Source organism: Trachurus trachurus (assembly GCF_905171665.1).
Source record: "Trachurus trachurus genome assembly, chromosome: 15".
In the NCBI taxonomy this organism is placed as follows: domain Eukaryota; kingdom Metazoa; phylum Chordata; class Actinopteri; order Carangiformes; family Carangidae; genus Trachurus; species Trachurus trachurus.
Window position 1 is genome coordinate 12914121 of NC_139906.1, and position 15584 is coordinate 12929704.

General features: G+C 42.2%; 2 protein-coding genes across 2 annotated transcripts; one reads left to right on the forward strand and one right to left on the reverse strand.

Moving 5' to 3' along the window:
• Nucleotides 1–68: 68 nt before the first annotated feature.
• Nucleotides 69–4990, reverse strand: ecd (ecdysoneless homolog). Its single transcript, XM_083988285.1, has 13 exons — nucleotides 4632–4990; nucleotides 4414–4531; nucleotides 4198–4285; nucleotides 3630–3808; nucleotides 3345–3537; nucleotides 3063–3191; nucleotides 2552–2677; nucleotides 2326–2411; nucleotides 2140–2243; nucleotides 1405–1663; nucleotides 1170–1237; nucleotides 837–1069; nucleotides 69–702 (listed from the first exon to the last, which is right to left on the reverse strand). The coding sequence occupies exons 1-13, from the start codon at nucleotides 4834–4836 to the stop codon at nucleotides 463–465; spliced, it is 2028 nt and encodes a 675-aa protein (XP_083844411.1). The 5' UTR covers nucleotides 4837–4990; the 3' UTR covers nucleotides 69–462.
• A 351-nt stretch (nucleotides 4991–5341) lies between these two features.
• On the forward strand, nucleotides 5342–15067 carry fam149b1 (family with sequence similarity 149 member B1). The gene is made up of 15 exons (XM_083988295.1): nucleotides 5342–5888; nucleotides 7120–7236; nucleotides 7782–7926; nucleotides 8611–8759; nucleotides 8917–9060; nucleotides 9735–9893; nucleotides 9999–10180; nucleotides 10272–10414; nucleotides 12049–12161; nucleotides 12484–12708; nucleotides 13384–13507; nucleotides 13699–13824; nucleotides 13972–14053; nucleotides 14616–14753; nucleotides 14937–15067. The coding sequence occupies exons 1-15, from the start codon at nucleotides 5842–5844 to the stop codon at nucleotides 15017–15019; spliced, it is 1977 nt and encodes a 658-aa protein (XP_083844421.1). The 5' UTR covers nucleotides 5342–5841; the 3' UTR covers nucleotides 15020–15067.
• The last annotated feature ends 517 nt before the right edge of the window (nucleotides 15068–15584 follow it).

Here is a 15584-nt window from a genome sequence, read left to right on the forward strand (position 1 = left end):
TCGATCCTAACATCAGGAGCCATGTGTTAAAATCTACAATGAGCTTGATCAGAATGAGGATTTGCTGTAGATTATCCTCTGTCAGTTTTATTATCCCTTCAACAAACATGGATTTCAATGACAAGACTGTGACGAGGCTGCTTGTTTACATTTAGAGCGAAATTTGCTCCCTTCTACAAAACATACAGTGCAGTCTGTTGTGTGTATATATCTGATAAGAACTGACTTCTGTGCAGCTGCTAGGCCTACACACACTAGTTTATAGTCAACACAATGAATGAATGTAAACAAAGCCGAGGTTTACGATGAAAACTCAACAGGCACTTTAACGCCAGCGAGATCTTTGGCAACAGAAGTGCCGTCAACATGATGGAGGCGCCATGGTAGCGGCTTTAGGTGCTGCTCCTTGTTGGGTTTCATTCATCACCTTTTTACTCTGACGGGGGGGGAAACGAGGAGTCGTCATGACGAGGAATCGGAGTTGGGTGGGAGGTGAAAGCCCAGGCTCTGCAGCAGGTTGGAGGCCGGTCCTGCCAACCCGTCCTGGCAGCTCAGGGACTCCAGCAGGTTTGTGACCAGGTTGAAGTCCACATCAAGAGGCTGGATCTCTTCCTCCGTGTCGTCCGCCTCTCCCTCCAGTGGGAGACCGCCTGCGGTGGACGGATGAGGGGAGCCACCGGTCATGTCCGCTTTGCTGTAGTTCTGCAGAGAAGACATATAGAGGAAAAGAATTGGTTTCATAGCTACATTCGGGACGATACATGTGCATCATTTCACTTTTTAGTGTGCATTTATTGGAAGTTAATGATATCATGAGGTCGAGGCCGTAAACTTACGCTGTGGTTGAAGCTCTTTCCAATGTTAGTGCCCATCAGCTCCTCATCCATTTGGTCCATGTATCTTCTCAGACTGTCCAAAGTTTCTGTCCCATTCATCTCTACGTGACCAGAGGACCCGTCTTCTTTCACTTCTTCTTCTTCTTCTTCTTGCTCCTCCTCCTCTTCCTCCGCCTCGTCCTCCTCATCATCATCATCTAGATCGTCTGAATCTAACTCTTCGTCTTTACTTCCTATAGAAATGTAAATACAGTCACATTCAATTAAGAATAAAACATGGCAGGTTTCTGGGAGTATTTTTTCCGTTCCATATCTTTCAAAACGTCCACATACCCAACAGTCTCTCCAGTGCGTTGGCCATGGACCCAGCCTCGAAACTAAAAGGCTGAGATGAGCTGCTCCTAGAATAAAAAGAAACATGTGAAACCTGAACTGAAACAATAGTAGTGAGGCAATAATCATTTAAACCCCCCCAAAAAAGATAGATATGGCTGATTTGACATAAACGTGTCTTTGATGAGTTCAGAGTTGAGGTCTAATGGCAAGATCAGCAGTCAGTCTGTCTCACCAGGGCAGTTCAGCTCCCTCATGTGACGACATGGCGCTGAGGAAGTTCTTCATCCCCTGACTGACTGCTACCAGGCTGTAGCTGGCCTCCTCTTCCTCCTTGTCATCCTCTGTCTCCTTCCTCCTCTCCTCTGCACCCGTGGCATGCTGTGTCTCTTTGGTGGAGCTTGAGTTTTGGCTGCCAACATCAGCCCTCCCCCCACTCCTCTCCTGCAACATACGCTCCAAATCCTGAGCTGTGATATCCAGCCAGCTGTCACCTGGAGACAGACACAAAGAAATATTAATTATGGGAAATGGTTGAAAGAGAGGAGGGTAGAGAATGAAGGACATATACCAAATGGACAGACACTGAAAGGAACTGGCAGGAAGCCGGAAATCCCAGGTGGCAGAGACAATGTCTACTTTCTAGCAAAGTCATATAAACCTTGAAATTCATTATTTATAATCAGTATAAACACATTTCCAAAAATAGACAGTACTCTGCATTAGGACATAGGTGACGGTCAAGCTGGGAGCAACACAGGTTCACAATCTCCAAAATCATCTAGAGGGCAAGATTAACAATGCTCAATTACAAATGCAGAAATCTTCTATGTATCATTATTACTAACAATGTGCACACAAATGTTAGTCATAACTTTGGACTGTCATTATGATAAATCCAAGATGACAGTATTTACACAAATGTGTTTCATAGTGGGGAAGAAATGGACAAAGATGCATTTCCACTCACTGTCCTCTTGGGGGAGCTGTGACTCTTGTTTCTTCAGCTCCTCTATGTTGAAGGAGTTGCAGCTGTGCAGCAGCTGGAGAACCTCCTCACCATGGGACAAAGCACTGACAACACACACAATATTTATATTCAGACACGCACAACTGGATGTTACAGGCATGCATAATGACACAGCGCAGTCCTCACCTTGATTTTGAGGTCACAGACTGTTTGAAAAAGTTTTCTGCAGATCTTGTCAGCTCCCTGTAACGGGCTGAACCCTCCAGCTCTCCCTGTGTTTGACAACAATAGCATCAAACAATTTAATTTTCTACAACTGAGCAACACGAAGTATTTTGCATCTATTAAGCCTGAAATTTTAAGCATCACCAACTCTTAACAATCACTATTTATTTTATTTAAAGTGACTAACGCGGTAGTAGTCGTTCCTCTTCAGACTGTCCATGAAGCTTTTCCACTGAGGATTACAACTGATGGGGGCATCAGGCTCTGATGATGGCAGTCTGCACTTGGAGCATAGGATCTCAAAGCCATGTGCCTGGGGACAAGGTCACACACACACACAATGATATTAAATCACTAACGAAACTAAAAACAAAAAATAAATTGCATAATTCAATACAAACAAAGGACAAAATCAGAGAGAAAAGGAAACACTAATATGGGGGGTGTATGCGAGTGTGTGTGAGTAAGACTGTGGATCAATGTGCTTATCTTGTAAACCCCTACTGTGTGAGAATGTGGGTGCTTGAAAAGGGTGGGTATTGTTGGCTTTGCCTTACTGTGTATGTGTTGTATTATACATGTGTTACTTCCTAGGGTGTCACATTTCACATAATGTAAATGCAAAATGCATGTTTTAACACTTGGTTCTTTTTAACAGATATGTGAATAAATAAATGAATGAATGAATATTGGCTCACCAGTTTCATGCCGAGCTCATGGGCTTTGTATTGGGGATGAGAGCGAGGGGGCAGCGTGAAGCCACTCCTCCTGTCTGGGGTGAACTGTTGCTGCTGCAGCTGGGCATACAGGCAACGGGTGAATGTCACCTGCAAATATATATAGAAGTACAAGGTCTTGAAGGCAGAAACATACAAATGAAAAACTAACAGAACATTTCAAAATAAAGATACTTCCTGTAAAGGAGGTCAGCTTCCTCTCTTTGCCTAAACCTACAGTAATAAATGTTTAAGTGTAGTTACCGAGGTGAGGACTCTTGTATCAGGAGGAAAGGTCTTGAAGCTTCGACACGCCTGCAGATCTATTGGATCTCGCAGGTAGAAAGCTGACACTGCAGGTGCAACTAGGTCTGGCCGCTGTGCCAAGACCTTGGCAATGCCTGCAGGTATGAAGCAGTGGGCACGGTGGAGACTTGTTTTAATCTTCTCTGGATACCTAGGTAGAAAGTAGACATTAATGTTTTTTTTAGTTCTGGCTGTTAATAGGATATTCTTATGCAGTAGTATATTTTTAATGCACTTTCTAACCCCTCCAATCGTTTCCTCAGGACTACAGAAATCTTGGGACTCGCCCGACAGGCATCCGGGTGGGTGGAGAGCAACGCTAGGGCCTGTCCCACAGTGGGTGCAACATCCTTTGAGATGCCCAGAGGACTGGATTTGGAGGGACAGGGCAGGATATATAACTCTCCCCTATGGAGGAAAACCTGCAAAAGAGATTAAGCAGAGCAGAAGTCATGGATGATGTGTGAGGATTAATTAAAAAGAGTCATGCCAGTGCTTTTGCATGTTATTGATCCAAGTTACATTATCTATGTGTTTGCTGCTGAGAAACTTTGCACTTACATCACTGTATGATTGTACAAAATAAAATGTAAGATTGTCCAGTGCATGAAAAGTGTGTTTTTCTTGCTTTTCTGTGTTCTTGGAAGTGCAAAAAAGAATATTCGGGAAAATAGCCCCAAGTCAAACCAGTCACAGAGGTCCCAAGTCCAGTATAGTTATTTAAGCAGATATGTTAATCAGAGAATTGTGATGAAATATTCAGAAATCAGTGGAAGATGAAGGAGCGCCATCACCATAACTGGCATCTCACCCTGTTTTCACTTGTGTCTGGATTCAGCCACTTGGGAAGATAATCTGCTGCTTCAATCAGAAGAAACTCTCCATCGTTATCCTCAACTCTGCACACACAAAATAAAATAATGATAGAAGAACATAGCTGACAAAATATTGAAATGGTTCAACGCTTAAGCATTGTAATAGGACAATCAAATAATTATTTTGTTGTTCAATATATTTTCTATTTCACCTGGCTGCCAGCTCTGGAAAAGCCTCTGTGATTTGCTGCAGGAGATAAACGATGAACCACTCATCTTCCACATTGTCCCCAAACTGAGTGCTACCTCCAATGTGAGCAGGTACACCACCTGTTAATGAAAGGAAAATACAAACTGGTAACATTAATAATCACTGCTCCAATATTTCCATCAGTTCATCTCTGGGAGGTGTTGACAATAAAGACTATACCTTTCTCCGGATGATACTTGAGGTTGAACGCCTGATGTTGCCAGATGTATTGGATCAGGAGCGGGGCGACCTTTGCCAAAATCTCCTCAACAAGGTGTGAGAGCCGTTCCTCGGTTTGCTGTGAGGATGAACCGTCTGGTTGGACCAAGAAGAGTTTGTACTGGACCATGTCCTCCTGAACCATTCTCCTCTGCAGGGCGTCCATTGCAGTGAGATGACCGACTTACTCAGAGATATCCCGATAGTTGTCTCAGGCAACCTAACTTTGAGTTCCTTTCAAAATTTTATGTGTCAACGCGGGAGAAAAAACGAAACTTCACTTATTTCTACGTACGTTGCTATCACGCCATCTGCCACTGTTTAGGTCCTACCGTAAATCCTGCTCGACTACCCCGAACATGCAACAAACACGTTCCTACTCTATATATTAATACATCTTCACTTTGCAGATAAAACAACCAAATTTATAGAAAATTAATTTAGGAAATCAAATTTTGAATTCACAAAATCGAATAATGTATTATTATTACACAATTCTTACTCTGAGCCCACAAAAGCTCAGCGGAAACATTTCAGGAACACACAATCACGTCCTCGCAAAGACTTCTGGGAGTTGTTGTTCAACACGCAATGGTGTCGCGGCTATTTTGGGACGGTTCCGAAATCCATTTCCCGTGAGACCACGGGCGGACGAAGCTGCGTATCCATGACAGCCGTGTTATTGTTGTTGGCGGACGGACGGTGCTAACATTAGCAAAGATAAAAGTCCTCTGAGGTGACAGTGGCTAGCGGTAATAACGTTACACGTAAATTAAATTTCAAGACAAAAACTAGGATGCCAGTTTAGTGTAGCAAGATTTATCTAAGTCGGAAAATGTCTCTTTTAGGAGTCACACAACGCTGCCTGTGCCTTTTTGACGTTTCATCCGTGCGTCCATGTAACGTTATCTAGCGTGTTTTGGGACGTAGCCTCCTCCTTAAAAATTAGCTTCAGCAGTCTATTAAAATAAAAAAAAACACCGTTAGCATCTGTAGCCACAGTCGCAGCCCTGTCCAGCTTCCTTGCACTAAAGTGTTGTTTATCTGTGGACTGGAGGAAATGTCAGCCTTCTTCCTTCCTCACTGTTCCCAGCGAGTCCTGGAAACGGAGGCAAGAATGAGAGACGGAGGCTTGAGCCTATAAAAAAAAAAAAAACCCAGAAGACGAAGGATGATTTCACGATATAACAGAAGACCTGTATCGCACAAACTTGAGATGTGAGTAACGAATATTAAAGATTTTGTTTTGTCCCTCGCAGAATTTCCTGCTGTACCAGCTGAGTTGCATTTACGGTTTAGGAGTATGATGGCCAAAACCGAGAGACCATTTAGTATATAGGCCATTACACTCCTGAACACATACACCCTCACACTTTGATATATTTAGCATTTCTGGTTACATTATTAGGTTTATATTATAAATACATATATTGTAGTTTTTCTTTTATTTATATTTCTCGTATTTATTTCACATAGGAGCAACCAGGAGACATTTCACTGCATGTTACTCTGTGACTTGTGTATGTGACAAATAAAGTAATCTTGAGTGTACAGTAGATATTTTCTCCAAGCTGTCACACTTACTGTTATTCTACAGTGGGCATAGTGCGTTAGTTATCCCTAAAAGCCTTCAGTGGTCTTCATTCAATACGTTTCTCATAAGCAGAGCTTCAAAAAGGATTGATTTTTGACATGGCCTCAGATGGATTATACACTTTAATTAATTGATTGTTTTGTAGTTGTTTTGTTATGTATTAATGAATCCATCCAGTTTCTGATGTTTATCCACTTCCAGCTTGCGTTTAATGGTTTAGAAATGATATTATCAGGAGTAATTGTTATATCCTACATGGGAACACTCACAAATATTTATGCATTCATGCACATACTGTAGTAAATAATTATAGACCACATTAGGCCAGCTGATATGTTAATATCATCCATACCATGGCTAGTATGACTTGCCGTAATACATTTATGCTGAACCCTGTAGAAACCCAGACTATTGAATGACTGTGTAAAATAATATTCTTATTGATCCAGCTGGTAGGACATGGTTGAATTCAACTGGAACACATACTGTAGCTTTCCTTGTTTTCATAATAAAATAAATAATAAACTGTAAAGTTTTGTATTTAGCAGGCTATGATATGCATGAACGGTATGGTTTTGGAGCAGATATATTGCAGAGGAGAGGATTATGATAAAGATGAACAAAGACCAGGGGCATATACAGCATCATCATTATGACCATAATATAATTTAGACATCCAGTCTGTTTCACTATCTGCTTCTCCGGTAAGGAAAAACTCAGTGTCATAATTTCATAAAGCTGTGTCATGTTATTGCAACAGTAAGGCCATTACTGATGATAAATACATAATTTGTATTCTCCACCAAATCCACCCACATTTCTGATGAATTAATTTTTGTTCTGTCTCCTGTGCAGTCGTGGGTTATCTCGAAGCAGCCTTGACCACCACCCTCTCCCAGAGGAAGCAGACGATAACCAAACCCCACAGCGCTACCTCCATGACCTCCAGGAAGCCGTTTCCACTCACAACAGGTAACTGAATCCTGGTCGTTGTACAGCCAGCCAGGCCTGGGTTGTTCTGCACAGTTAAAAACCTTTGCAAGCCTCAGAGCAAGGCAGAGATATAGTAGGTACTCATTCCTGTGTGTTTTGTAATATTACACCATCTCTAGTGGACAACTTATTCTCAAGGTTCTCACTATGTGAAACAAGACCCTGAGAAGCAATAGATTAATTGATATCACATTGCCTTCTTCAGATGTGCAATTAAAAGAATAAATAATGAGTTGGGCTGTTAGAATATTCAATTACTTTGACATTTGCCCTTTACTTTCCACTCTGAAACATTGCCCATGATTATGTTAACAACCACCACCATTAAGACGACATGAACCAGCAGCCTGGTTGATATTGTGACATAGGGAGTTAAGATGTTTGAATATATTGGTTAAATTCACATTGTATGTGCATGTAATTAGAGAGTGGGGAGTGTTGGAAACTGTAACAATATACTGTGTTGAAATATAACTTCTCAAACTGCACATGAACCTCGCAACTTTCTCATTCTGCCTGTGCAGCTCAGAGACGTCTGCTGCCTCGGGCCACTCTGACTGTCCCACCGTCATCTCAGTAGACTCCAACCAGTCCTGGTCAGGTATCCACAGTTCCACAGGCACCGGTATTTCCACGGAGAGGAGCTCTGTTTTCTCCTGGGGCTACGATGTAAGTCTACTCCTGACAAAACAAATCTTAATGTGAAGTAATGATGCTAGCCTGGTTCGGCCTGACATTGTTTTGTCCTCCAGGATTTTCCCATCCTCTTTGTTATTCTGTTGCAAAGGGCAAAACGCTTTCATGTAGGGTTGAATGTCATATTTTCATTTACTTAACAACATTTGTCATCTTTTGGCAAGCCAGTGGTAAACCATAGAACAACATGCAACCAGCCTCTGTATCATACCGTAGATGCCTTGATTGTCTGCTTCCTCTTTGTATATGCAAGGCCTGATTCCACTGGGTATTGGTTTGTTGTTATGCTGTGCTTTCTAGCTTCAGTTGGTCCTACAAAACTTTTCCAGGACTCAATGATTTATTTAGTTTGTTGTCCTCAAGCTGAAAAAGAAAAAAAAAAGATTCTGTTACACAAACTAACTCACTCCCAACTCCCCTCTATCTCTCCCTTCTCCCTCTCTCTTAGCATATGAACGATCCACCTTGACCACAAACACACATCCCATGAGGCTGTTGGAGCTAATTGTTATTCATGCCGAAGCTTGTAGTGAGATTAAAAAAAAAAAAGAAAGAATGGTGGCGTGTTGCCAATAACAGCAGCAGCTTTCAATCAGAACAGAGGAATGACTAGCTTTCCTCCCCGTCTCTCTTTCTCTCTCTTTCTCTGTCCCACAGGAGTTCGACAAAGCAGCGTCACGGCAGGTGCAGCAAATGTTTGAGGAGATTGACAAAGAGCTGTACGAGGGTAGAGGCAGTGGAGGCGGGATACTCCAGGGGCTGCAGGATGAATGCCAGCAGTGGGCCACACGTTTCCCACATCTACGGTATGTTACCCACTGTTTCCTACCAACCTTTAGTTGACTTTTTAGTTAGACAAAGCAAAAGGTGGGATCAAAGCTCAAAGCTCAGTGACAACTTCAAAAAAATTCCCACAAAACATGATCATTTTACTTATGTATTCATTGTATGTGTGTCACTAAGGATCTTGGGGACTCAGCTGGTGTATCCCAGCGATGAGGGCTTCCAGTGGTACGCTACATCAGGTAGAGGCAGCTCTGCCAGCAGCCCATCAGCAGGCAAGGAGAGCAGTGTGAGGTCCCAGGAGAAAGACAGAGGTGATACAGAGTAAGTCTGAACTGTGTTGACTGACTTAAGGTTCAAGGTACAAGTCCCTCACTGCCTAATTAAGGCTAGCTCAAAAACATTACTTGGTTGGAAATGAAACCTGCAAAGATGCAAAGACAGAATGGGTTTTATGATATAGTAATATCATTCTGTATACTCTAAACATATGAGCATTAACTGGTCATTGGAAATTCCCATATTAGGAACAGTTTGGGTCAAGTTTACCTCTTGTCACTTGGTATGAAAAAAATCTGCTCAGACAGAAGTTTATGTTGGAAACTGTAGGAGCTCATGTATGTTGCTTTAATCTTTAAAGAAATGTGTAAGAAATATTATGCCTTGAGTGGCTATTGGCTGGCTGTCTAGATGACTGGTGTTGGTGCATCAATTATAGAAGAGTCCTGGCCGACTGTGGTTTTGTGACCTAGATTCTCTGGCTTCTTAATTAAGTTTATGGGACAAAGTCATGTTGGCAAACTGAGAAATAGTTTCTAAGGCTGCTATTTTAATGTTAGACTGCTTCTAACAAGGCTTATGTGTTGGCCACTTTGTTAGCACCCACTGTGTGTGTATGTATTGTGTATACTGTAAAAGTTTAATCTATTATTTATTCAAAACAAACATGTGTGGGCTTCTGTCTGTTATTAAGGTGTTTCTCTTGTCTGCGTGGAAAGGTTGAATGTGCAGGGCAGGAAAGCAGCACTGATCAGGTCTGCGTCAGGAGAGTTGGACGGGCCTCCAAGCATCTCCAGTGGCTCCAGTCACTATAAGCCGAAGGTGATTGAAATGGAGGGTCAGATGGAGGAATACCTGGCTTTCGATAGTAGGGACCAGTGAGTAACTCGCTTTCTTCACGCTACACGCTAAAATCTAAACCTCAGCTTCCGCTCATGTGTTTTTTTTAAATTCTGTTTGCTTACGATGATTTACTCGGTCAGGGAAGACGAGTGGGAGCAGGACTGTTCAGAGTCGTGTCGGAGGCATCACTCTCTGCCCCCCGTCTCGCCATACCGCTGTCGTCGCCAAGCTGTTCTTGACCTGCTGTTCGATGACGTGTGGCAGCAGCTGGTTGGCTGGATGAAAGAGCTGGTTCAGCGCCACTGGGAATGCTGCACCTCAAGTAGAACTGAGTTTTACTATCTGACGTGCATTAGAGCTAAATTACATTATCAAACGGTATCAGACTGTGACTTTACATGTGTGACTGGCAGGTGATGAGAAGCTGTTAGGAAGCTTGAGCCCTGTGCTGCAAGACTCCCAGAATCCCTTCATGCTGCTCTCCTCGCTGCCCATGACGCTGCCCAAACTTGGCCAGAGCAGAGTGGCCCCGCTCACAGCTGGCCTGCAGTACCAGGTCAGTGGACTGAGGTGTGGGGAGGGGGAGGGGGCTGAGAGGCACCAGGGTGAGTCTGGGGGAGTAGACCGAGAGCCACATTTCACTATCATCACTGTCAGCAGTTCAGGAGGGCGATTCAAAAATATGGGCTGATACTGTATGAACAGATGGGTACTTTAAAACATATTAAATATTATGATTATAGCGACCTCTTATGAATAACAACATATATCAAGGGTAGTTTACATTTTCCCTTCACTTTGATTATATGCATATAACCTGGAAAGAGAAAGATAAAGATTGTAAATAAATAAATACTCTGCTCAAAAAAATAAAGGGAACACTTAAACAAGACATTGTAACTCCAAGTATATCACACCCGTGTGAAATCAACCTGGGATGATAATTTTCATTTACATTGATCATTTTTATGTTATTTTGTTCTCAACACACTCTACTTTATATTGAATAATGATTTTAAACTGCAATATTTCATTAATTGAGATCTAAGATGTGTTGTTTAAGTGTTCCCTTTATTTTTTGAGCAGTAAATAAATAAAACCAACCTGGACAAAGAAAAAAGAAAGAAAAAGTGATTGTCTTCAGGTTTAAACAATCCTGATTCTGTGACATTCAAGATGGATATTTAAGGTCTGGGCAGAGTATACTACATTTGTTCGGCAATCCAGACCATGAGGTTTTTGCAAGAGTCACGAGTTTGTGTTCCACAGTCCACACCTATTTTTCACTCCTGCTTATTGCTCTTTCAGTCTTCCAGTGCTTCCAGTTCATTAACTCGTATCACTGTTTTCTTTCTTTCCCTCTTTACTCTCTGCCCTTTTACCTTGCCAACGTGTTCTCTGCACCTTTTTGTTCCTTTTGTCTGTTTGTTCTTGCGTTCCTCCTCTTTGTTGTGATTTCTGTCTTTATCACCCTTTATTTTTCCTCTACCTTATTCCTCCCCTTCCTCTGTGCCCACTCTTTTCCTTTGGTCATGCCTTTTCCACCATAAAGAACACAAAGTCAAGGGGCTCAAAGCACAAGTCCAGACGGAAATCCAAAAAGCAGAAAAGACCCTCCACTGTATGTAACTCCCCTCACTTAGAGCCAAAATGGTGGCGTGTTGTGTGCATGCCGGCCACGGTGGCTCATTCTCTTTATCTCTAGACTAAATGTGCTTGTGCCTGTTGATTAACACAAAAGCATCACCACTGTTTGTCATTTTGATTAGCTGTAACTTGTTTTCAACATGAACTACTTTGATTTTCTTTAGATCTTCCGTTTTCTTTCACAATGAGAATGTTGGAATGCTTTTGCTAGTTATTGTTTGGTTGTCTTGTGACTGTTAGTTTTGGTTGGTGGCATAGCAGATACGGGGTTATCCTTCCTGACATCACTGCATGATAAATAACCATATCTTGGAGACTATACTTTATTTTATATATGAAAAGAACTAACCAAGTGGCCAACGCCCTTTATAAGATAAATTTTTTTAAAGTAACCTTCCTTTCCTCTTGTATTATGCCTCTTGTTTTCTCTTACCTCTGTGTGTCCTTGACCCCTTAATCACCCCTGTGTTTTTGCATCTCTTACCTTCCTTCCCCTACCTTCCCCCTGTCTCATTACCCCCCTCATCTCACACCATTCCCCAGGCCGGAAGGGTCCCAGTTGGAGCAGTGGCGGCCCAGCACAACCTGAACGACCTCATCGTGATCCACAGCATCCCCCTGCAGCAGAGGAACCTGGGTGTGCTGGACAGAAACCAGTATGGACCAGGTTTTTACTCTTGTATGATGCAATAAGCCAAAATGAAAAAATTAAAGGCAAAAAAACAATGACACATCCGCCACATAATTTACATATTCGTAATATGGGATTTCATAGATTGAATAGGCAGAAAAAAAAAGATATCTGGTAGTTTTAGTTTTTCATTTACAGGTAAACACATTTCATTTTTGCAAAATGAAATGGCCTCGTGTGATGTTTTTGTCCCTGATTTTAACACCTTGTTTGGCAGAGCACACGGCCAGTTGGCAGCAGGTGGAAATGCACCATTCATCAATTGTGTTCTTCTCTCTCCTACACAGGGAGCCAGAGGAGCGGGCTTCCCACAGACCGGGCTCCAGCGTGGTTCCCTCCAGCAAACCGTGCCCTCGCCGAACCCTGGAGCAGAGCTCTTCCTCGCTGTCCCGCCCGGCGCAGTCGGCTCGACGCAGGAACCCTCCTCCTCGGACTCTCCAGCCACTGGTCCCCGGCCTGAGTCAGTCCAGCACAGCGGGATCCATGGATGAGGTCATTCGCGTTACACGCCTGTGAGTTTAAGCATCATGGGACTCCTGCCAACCCCACCCAACATCCTATCTTACTTTATACTCCCACCCCCCCCCTCCTCCCTTGTGCGGAGGCAGAGTGAGATTACTTTGAAAACAGACTCCCTTTCAACTCGTGCCTTATGGCTCCGAGTGGTGAAATTACGAGGGTGGGAGGTGACAGAAGGTTCATGTGTGATACCACCTTAACAGATGAACTAGTCATGAACTGCAGGCAAAAGAATAATTGTGTAAAGTCAATCTTACTGTCTCACTGTGATGTCTTTTCTTAAAGGTGTAGTTAATATACTTGTTCACTTTCTTGCCAACAGTTAAATGAGAAAACAGTAAGAACACTGATTTTATTTTTACTCTTAATTGTGACAGTCAGCTGAAACACAACCTCATAAATTCTTTGTTCATTTTTTGTGCGGTTCAGATATAACATCTTAATTAGTTAGCTTTTTGAGGTTCTGGTAAATGGTTCATGCTAAGATAAGCTAAAATATCCTTAGTTTACCATAATATTTACCTAATTTACTTAATACTTAATACTTCCCACAGCCTGTTTCTCTTCAGAAACAAGTATCTGTAAAAAAAAAAAAATTATGTGCAGCACAGAAAAATATATCTGTACCTGTTTTTATTTACTTCGTATTCTTGTATCTTCATCCACAGACCGACAGCCAGCGACCGCCTGACATCTCCGCTGTTGCCTCTGAGCAGAAACACACTTCTTCCCCCAATCAGCTCTGGGGACCCAGATCCATCTCACTCAGGGCAGCACTCCAAACATGCACAGGTACGACACCACTGAAACACCTGCACTGACAATGAAGACAGATGATAGGTCTACCAGTAATCCCAAAGTGTAAAAGATATGTTTGTAAAATGTCAAAGAATATTTTTGGTCAATTTGTGAAATGTGGTAAAAAACATCTGTCCTAATTTTATAAACCTGTGTTTTTGTCATTTTTTTGTCCATCCGTCCAGCGTCAGAAAGGCCCGTCCAGCCGCGCCCACAGTGCTATAAATGATGAAGCCGGCAGTTCAATACCAAGAGATCGTCACCACTTACTGGACGTCTTCTCTCGCCCCAACACCACTCACACATACAGGGTAAGAAACATGTCAAGTTAATTTTTTTTTTTTTCTGACCATCAGGTTAATCAACAAAGCAGATTCTCAGATGGTGCAGTCAGTGTTATGAGTTGTATGATCAGTATGACAGGATGTTTGACTCACGGCTCCTTTTTTTCCCCTCAGTCGGACACTCCGTACCGTCGCTCTTTCACAGTATTGGACAACATTGGGCAGGGGCGGCCAGGCAGAGCGTCTGTGGGCACAGGTCAGAAATTCAACATGAAAAGTTGAATGAAAAAAATGTGGTTGGAAAACTGATATGAAATCCTGCCATCATGGCTCCCATCCTTCTTTTTTTTTTAATCAGATGTACACCCACAGCCTTGTCAGATTAACTATCCGCGTCCATTTTGAGGTGTAGTGAAGTCAAGTCACAATTTATTTATTAAGCACATTTAAAATCAACCTCAGTCGACCAAAATGCTGTACAGTTATAAAAATACAATATCATCATGGACAAAATAATGATGAATAAAAACAATAAAAGGAGTAGTAAGAACTCAGTAAGTAAAAGTAAAAAAGAGTAGCAGGAGCTGCATGTTTCCACTCTTTATCTATTATTGTTTGCTAATTTCACCACTTCAGACATTTGTTTGACACATATTATTTTTTCTATTTTATTAAACCAACAATACTGTGTACCAAAACCCTTTAAAAAAATCTGTGTTAATTCATTTAATTTTTGTGTGTTTGTGTTTTCCTGTCTGTGTGAGAGATGAAGTGCATCACTCAATCACATGTATTTATTCATGTGTTAATTCCACCAGACTCTCTTGGAATCGGTGTGACCGGCGTCAGTCTTGGCATCAGCAGCTCATCTTTCTTGGACTCGTTTTCCCACCACCCCTTGGGGCACTCGCCCATCAAAGACGAAGAGGAGCCGGACCCACAGACCCCTGTCCCAGGTCAGTAGATTAAAGCAGCTGATGAAATTTATTCCAGACTCATAGGCTTCAGATAAACTATGAGAGTGAGAGGCAGCAGCAGCAGCTGGCTCCCAGTACAATTTACCTACTGAAAAAAAAATCTTTTCAGGTCAAAATAGTCATTACCTGGAGATTTATTTTAATCCTTCATCTTCTGTGCAGCTCCCCTGGTGCCGGTGTCAGTCCCACCTCGGTCTTACACTCGGGGAGGCATCTCGTCCAGAGCCAGCAGACCCGGCCTGTAGTCGCCCCCCCCCTCCCCCGACCTTCCAGACCCTCCGGCCATCCATCTCTACACAGTACAACAAAGTGCAACACTCTGCAGCATCTGTGCCCACTAAACTTTTTTTTTTTTATGTCTAACTCAAGTAGCATATTTTTGTCATAGTATGCTGCTTTGTGAATTTTTTTTTTTGTTAGAGGCCTATTTTTGTATTTCAGAAATCAGCTTATGTGGCTGCCAAACACAAATAACTGTCAACAGAAACTCCATCTTCACATACAGCACAAGCTGTATGTGTAGGTATTTGTATCATGTATATATGATGATCTGATTGTGTATATATATAAATATTATATCTATATGTGAATGTACTGTATATTATCCTCTGCGGTGTGTTGTACTGGTAAATGACTATGCAGGGAATAACACATCGGTCCAAACAGGGATAGAGAGGATAAAAAGCACTTTTTTCCTCTCTGATGCTACATCAGAGAGTTTGGTACTGTATCTTTTATAAGGACACAATTTCCCACCACCCTGCGTTTAAAAAAAAAAGAAGACATCGACCCAGAGCCACTTAAATTGCA